At 42.6% G+C, this 5,832-nt stretch overlaps 1 protein-coding gene across 1 annotated transcript; it reads left to right on the forward strand.

Annotated features, from left to right (window-relative positions):
* The first annotated feature begins 391 nt into the window (after positions 1 to 391).
* chchd1 (coiled-coil-helix-coiled-coil-helix domain containing 1) lies at positions 392 to 3,325 on the forward strand. Its single transcript, XM_034898201.1, has 3 exons — positions 392 to 725; positions 1,389 to 1,507; positions 2,658 to 3,325. The coding sequence occupies exons 1-3, from the start codon at positions 587 to 589 to the stop codon at positions 2,766 to 2,768; spliced, it is 369 nt and encodes a 122-aa protein (XP_034754092.1). The 5' UTR covers positions 392 to 586; the 3' UTR covers positions 2,769 to 3,325.
* Positions 3,326 to 5,832: the final 2,507 nt, after the last annotated feature.

The following is a 5,832-nucleotide window of genomic DNA, read 5'->3' on the forward strand; positions in this document are numbered from 1 at the left end:
TCATAAATATGCATGGCCAAATATATTGGTTGGCTAGTAAGTTCTACCATGGCGTTGATGTGTCCATTTCTTATACTGTCATGCATCATATATATCATATATATCATAAATATATACCACCTTTACCGTTCCTCCTGAGTGCTCCTGTTGTTTCAGGGATGGAAGACATTGTATTTGGGGTTGTTTCCATGCTGCTACTATTATCATGTTACCATAATAATAATGTAATAGTAATAGTAACAATTTTGTTTGTTATTAATATTATAATATTACTAGTAGTGGTGTTTTTTCATGTCTTATACAGTTGGATTGCACATTACTAACATTAGTGAGAGTTACGACAGCACTGGATCGTTGCCGTATGTGTGCCGTAAACATGTGTGTTTTACGACAATGCAGTACATCTTACGGCAAAACATGGCGCTGCACTGATGATGTTGGTAGAACGCGAAGTGAAGTGAGTCGTTAAAGCAGCTAAAGACTGTTCACTGTTTCCTTTGTCTGTCCTCTCACGGAGCTCCGTACCGCAGCGCGGGGCTGAGCTCCGGCCGGGTAGCGAGGAGCAGCGGCGGGCTCGGCCGGTGACATGGCGGCGCAGGGAGGCGTCCTGTTCCAGGAGAAGGTCAGCAGGCTGCTCAGCAGACACGACGGGAAACCCGTCCTGAAACCCAACCGTCCTCTGGTTCTCAGAGACGCTGTAGCTAACCGCAAGCTCAAGAAAGGAGGTAAGAAGACCACGGCGTAGCCCGGCGTATAGCCAACCTAAGCCACTGTCAATTAGTGGCTTAGGGTATAGGGTAACCGTATTTTAAGTTCCAAAAAAGAGGACATTAGGCCTCAAGACACAAATTTAGAGAGGCTTCTCCGAGGTTAATGAACATGCCTCAATGGTAAAAGATTAACTTGTTACCTGTAACAAAATAATAGCTCTCTTTTCAATGAAAAATACACGAAATAATGTTCTAAATATGATCTATTCCGTGTCAGACAAAGTACCGTAGTATTTTGTGCAAAGCGCCAGTCAATTTAAGTACACGCTTAACGGTCCCATTAAAGACAGTGAAAACTGCCCCCCCCCCCACACACACACACACACACAGGCACACTATTAAAAAAAAAAAGATTGTGATTGGTTTAAAGAAATGCCGATAAACCAGAGCATGTTTTTCTCCCATCCCAGAATGCGGTGTGGACTAGCCAGACCTTCCTCCGCGGCGCTGTGGAGGAAGGTCTGGCTACATGCACTACAGCTTGTCATTGTATACGGTGAAATCAACAGTTGCCACTACTCATCTTTCAAGTCCTTCACATTGTTAAGACGCTGTTGATCATGCAAGACATGAATCAAATAGTTATGAAAGGGTTAACATGACGCTTGTCCTCCCCAGAGGCCACCTGTATCACAGAGATGTCCGTCATGATGGCCTGTTGGAAGCAGAACAACTTTGTGGACGGTCTGTGCTCCAGTGAGATGAACGCCTTCTACACCTGTGTTAACAAGGCTCAGGTGTGTGTGTGTGTGTGTGTGTGTGTGTGTGTGTACAGAGCAACACAACTGACTAAATAAAGGATGTGTACACGAAGGTGACATGCGCGTTACAGTAGGCGGAGTATAGGAATGCACCATTCTAGAGGGAATTGACACATTCACTGCAAGTATTATTTATGAAGTTGTACACACTATGGCTTCACGATAATAAATAATGTCACAATATTTATTAGGGGTGGGGGGAAAAGTCGTTTCTTAGATGCAGTCCTCTCTATAAAGAATATGGCTCAATGCAGAAAAGTCAGTAATCATAAATGTAATCACTCCGTTGTGTCTGCCTTATAGAAAATGATCAACAGGCCCGAGGGTTATGATTATGGATCATTACTGATGAAGGGTTACGGTCACTGTCCTGGCTCCATAATTGGCTATAATTCTGCCATAGAATTTACTACTAGTACTCAAATATGGGCATAAGAAAGAAAGAAATCATCAGATATGCTCCATCATAACACTCGGGCCTGTTGATCATTTCTGATCTGCAGCTTGCGCTTGTTTATATAAGGCAGACACAAGGGACTAATTACATTTCTGATTATTGACTTTTCTACATCGAGCCATAATCTTTATAGAGAGGATCTATGCATCTTAGAATCAACTTTTTCTGGAGCTAGAACAGTGACAGTAACCCGGGGTAGTGAAAATAGAATTTGGCAATATTGGCACTGAAAAATGTTATAATGTGATGTATAAAACACAAACATCAAAAAGGAATCATCTCACAATCCTATTATGTTATTTCTCTTTGACATTTGTTTGCATTATGATAGTTTTTTTAATGGAAATCTACATTAACTTGCATTAAACTGATGTAGAAGCAAAGTGAACGCTGGCCTAACAAGACAGAGCGGTCTCTCTGTGGAGATGGACCCAGACCTTGGGAAGTGTCTCTTCACAGAGGACATGTTAAGTTCAGAACAGAGACCTCTTCCCCCCCCCATCATCATTCACATGAGACATTCAGATAGCAATGTTTTCTGACGTCATCTTGCAGAGTGGTGGATCTTATCATTCTGGGCTGCCAATGTGCAAACGTGTCCTAGTTGTACTTATTAAAGACATCACTCATTAAAAAGCACTGGTAACGAATCCTCCTTCTCTTTCTCAGGCTGCTATGAAGAATAGATCTGAGCAGAGCGGCCTTCAGGGAGGACGTCTGCACCCAAAACAAGCCACAGCCCTGCTGAGGAGATACCCCAACCTGCGCACTGAGATCTAGGAAACTCACCGTTTAACGCATAGCTTGGACAGTCTTGAAATGTGCAGGTTAAATGTTGGAGCCTTGGAACTGGATTTCATCATGTTAAGGAGTTGTAGACTATGTTTTGATTTAACAACGTAATAGAACCCGGAAAAGGGGGATTTCAACACAAACACACTGCACCACTCCTTTATTACGTAAGGTTAGTCAATCATTTCACATCACTGCCTAACACTCTGTAATGGGAAAGCCTTTGTATGCACAACACACTGCCTTTTATGGTCTGAAATATAATGTGACTTTCCCCTTGTGTCCTCAATTGGCGCGTGATGGCATTTAGTCCTAATCCAATCTAGCAGAGTGGTCTCCTTCAGTGCAGAGATGGTATTAGTGGATGTGATTATTCTTCTTGGGTTTCACGGCTCCTGGCTGGCAGCTCACTGTTGTTACTGAACTAAAATGCCTCGTCATTCCTGGAAAAGATGAGATTGGTGGTAAACCGATGTTGAAATAAAATCAGCCTAAAGATTAAGCAAAGCTCAGTGTGGTTGATATGGATATTCCTAAATAGATTTTTATTTTTTTTGACTGTGCCCCATTTATACAACACACTGACTCAAAGAAGGATTTGAGTCTATAGTGTGTTCACAGTACTAAGTGACAGTATGATCACTAAAAAAGGAGGCCAAATGATTGTTTTCCTCATAGACTGTATACTATAGTGGACGTAGGATCTGTGACGTCACCCATTGGTATGTGGACTGCCGTTTCAAAGCTTTTAGATTAGAGGGAGGGGCGTGGCCATCTTGTTTTTTTGCCACAAAGCGTGAAGATTTTTTACAAGATCAACTGTTCCAATCAAGAAAAAACACAGACAACACCCTGAAACAAAAAGTGCAGGGCCATGGCAACCCAGTGCCATGGCAACAAAAAACTCAGATTGGACAGATAGTCTAGCTAGCTGTCTGGATTTACCCTGCAGAGATCTCAGGACCAGGTAACCAGAGTCCTCTGATTGGACAGATAGTCTAGCTCGCTGTCTGGATTTACCCTGCAGAGACCTGAGGACCAGGTAACCATAGTCCTCAGAAATCCACCAGAGGTATAGTGCTTTTAAAAATAAAAAAGAAACCTGTTTTGAGGAGAATAAAACTACTCTGGGCTGCGATGTCCTAGGAACCTTACCAAAAAGGCTCAGGATGCTGCAAATGTTGGTATAATATGAAAATGGCTGGAGGATTTAAGACGAAAAAATAACAATTCATTCAATTCAACCAAATTTGAACATATGTGTGAGTGACTTGTTGAACTTCACATTGATAGTTAGTTTCCCATCCTGGCCTGGGACACATTCATACGCTTTGATAAAGGACTTATTGGCCTTTAATTTCTCCTTACACTTAGAATAAGGAGCGTCTGCTAGGCTAGCATTGCCTCCTGTGCCCTGGCTTCGCGCTAGACTAAACTACATGTACTGGATGCAGATAGCATACATGAAATTCATATCAAATCAGTCAAATCTGAAGGATTGGATTCTTCTTTTGATTATTTATGCCTCTTTAATGACTCCCCTATATATTCCTGTAATGAGTTCATCTCTGGCAGACAGTGACGTTTTGTTAATGACCTTCATGTTGTGTCTAAGGGACAGGAAGGAGTTGGTGCTAGACTTGCACCCAGCATTGTGAGAACGTGGTATGTTTGCTGTTTGCTCATTTATCTGAGCCTCATTATATAGAACCAATTCCCCGCCCTGCTTATCACTTCCTCCCAACCATCAGGACGAGAGAGGAAACTCCTCACTGTTACACACACTTCATCTCTCATCACATGGAATACGTTTTGGTTCCTCATTTAAGTCGATGAGAGGTGAACCGATGTTCAGTCTGGAAGCATCTGACGCCTCTGCCCCGAGACTTTTGATGATGCAATCAGGATCTCGTTTTAGAATCATCTGTGTTTGTGAGAGGTCGCCAGGAAATACAATCGGCGCCTTCCAAGTCGACCAGGCCGTTTGATTTGTAGAAAGACTCGCCCTGCTTATCTCCGTCTGATCGTCTGAGTGCTTTGGTCAGTGATCCAGTGACAGGATGTGGACTTCCACTGCTTTATGTTTTCTGAGCCTACATTGTCCCCCAGGTGTCACTATCAGTTCCTGGAACCTGTCCAGACCGATATTAGTCTATCACATTAGGACCACACCCTGCTGGATAAGATACATATCAGCTTTTTTTAAGGATTATATTGGTGGGCTTTTCCCTTTATTAGATAGAGATAGTGACAGTGGGGAGAGCTGCGGGTCGGATTCGAACCCTGACCACTTCAAAGCACCCGGCTCTACTGGGTGAGCTAGAGGCCACCCCAGACCAGGTTTATCAAGACCAGCATTTTAGTGTTGTAGTCTGAAGTAATAAAGTAGTAGTTAGTCATTGACTTTACTGTGTTTTACTGCATTGCACTGAGAGGTTTTTCTATCCGTTTCTGTGACATACATGACATATAATTAATATAGAACCTATCATGGAATTTGATCGGACCTTAGACTGTAAAATAGAATCGGACGTAGCATCTGTGACATCACTCATTTGTTTGGCGACTGCCGTTTTGAAGCCTTGAGTTTGGCGATAAGGGTGTCGCCATCTTGTTTTTTTGAAATTGGAATTGGATGAGAGTGGAGATGGGGAGGCATTGGTTGCATTGGTCTGTGCTAAGCTAAATGCTAAAGGGGGAAAGTTATCTTTTTAACCCTCCTGAAGCAAGTCATCCAGCAGAGATTTACCGACTGGTAAACGCGGTTCTCCGGGTACTTCCACCATCTATCTGGTATGTACAGCAGTACAGAAAACCTGCAACCATTTCCTTCATAAACTTTGATGAAATAAAAAAAACACACAGTGAAAAGGTCAATGTTTAAGATGAAAACATGGCCAACACCCAAAAACAAGCTGAGGTCTACTTTAATGTCCACAGCACCTTGGTTAGCGTTGCTAAGCTTCTGTCCTGATTGACAGGGCGGTGTGCAGCCACGCCCATAAAACATCCACAGCTTTATCATGCATTTTAAAATAAATGGGACCATAAT

This window comes from Etheostoma cragini, chromosome 17 (genome assembly GCF_013103735.1).
Source record: "Etheostoma cragini isolate CJK2018 chromosome 17, CSU_Ecrag_1.0, whole genome shotgun sequence".
Classification (NCBI taxonomy): Eukaryota; Metazoa; Chordata; class Actinopteri; order Perciformes; family Percidae; genus Etheostoma; species Etheostoma cragini.

Coding starts and splice junctions, on each gene's coding strand:
- chchd1 (XM_034898201.1), top strand. CDS start 587: ATGGCGGCGCAGGGAGGCGTCCTGTTCCAGGAGAAGGTCAGCAGGCTG. Junction 726..1,388: donor CCGCAAGCTCAAGAAAGGAG/GTAAGAAGACCA, acceptor TGTCCTCCCCAG/AGGCCACCTGTATCACAGAG. Junction 1,508..2,657: donor CCTGTGTTAACAAGGCTCAG/GTGTGTGTGTGT, acceptor TCTCTTTCTCAG/GCTGCTATGAAGAATAGATC.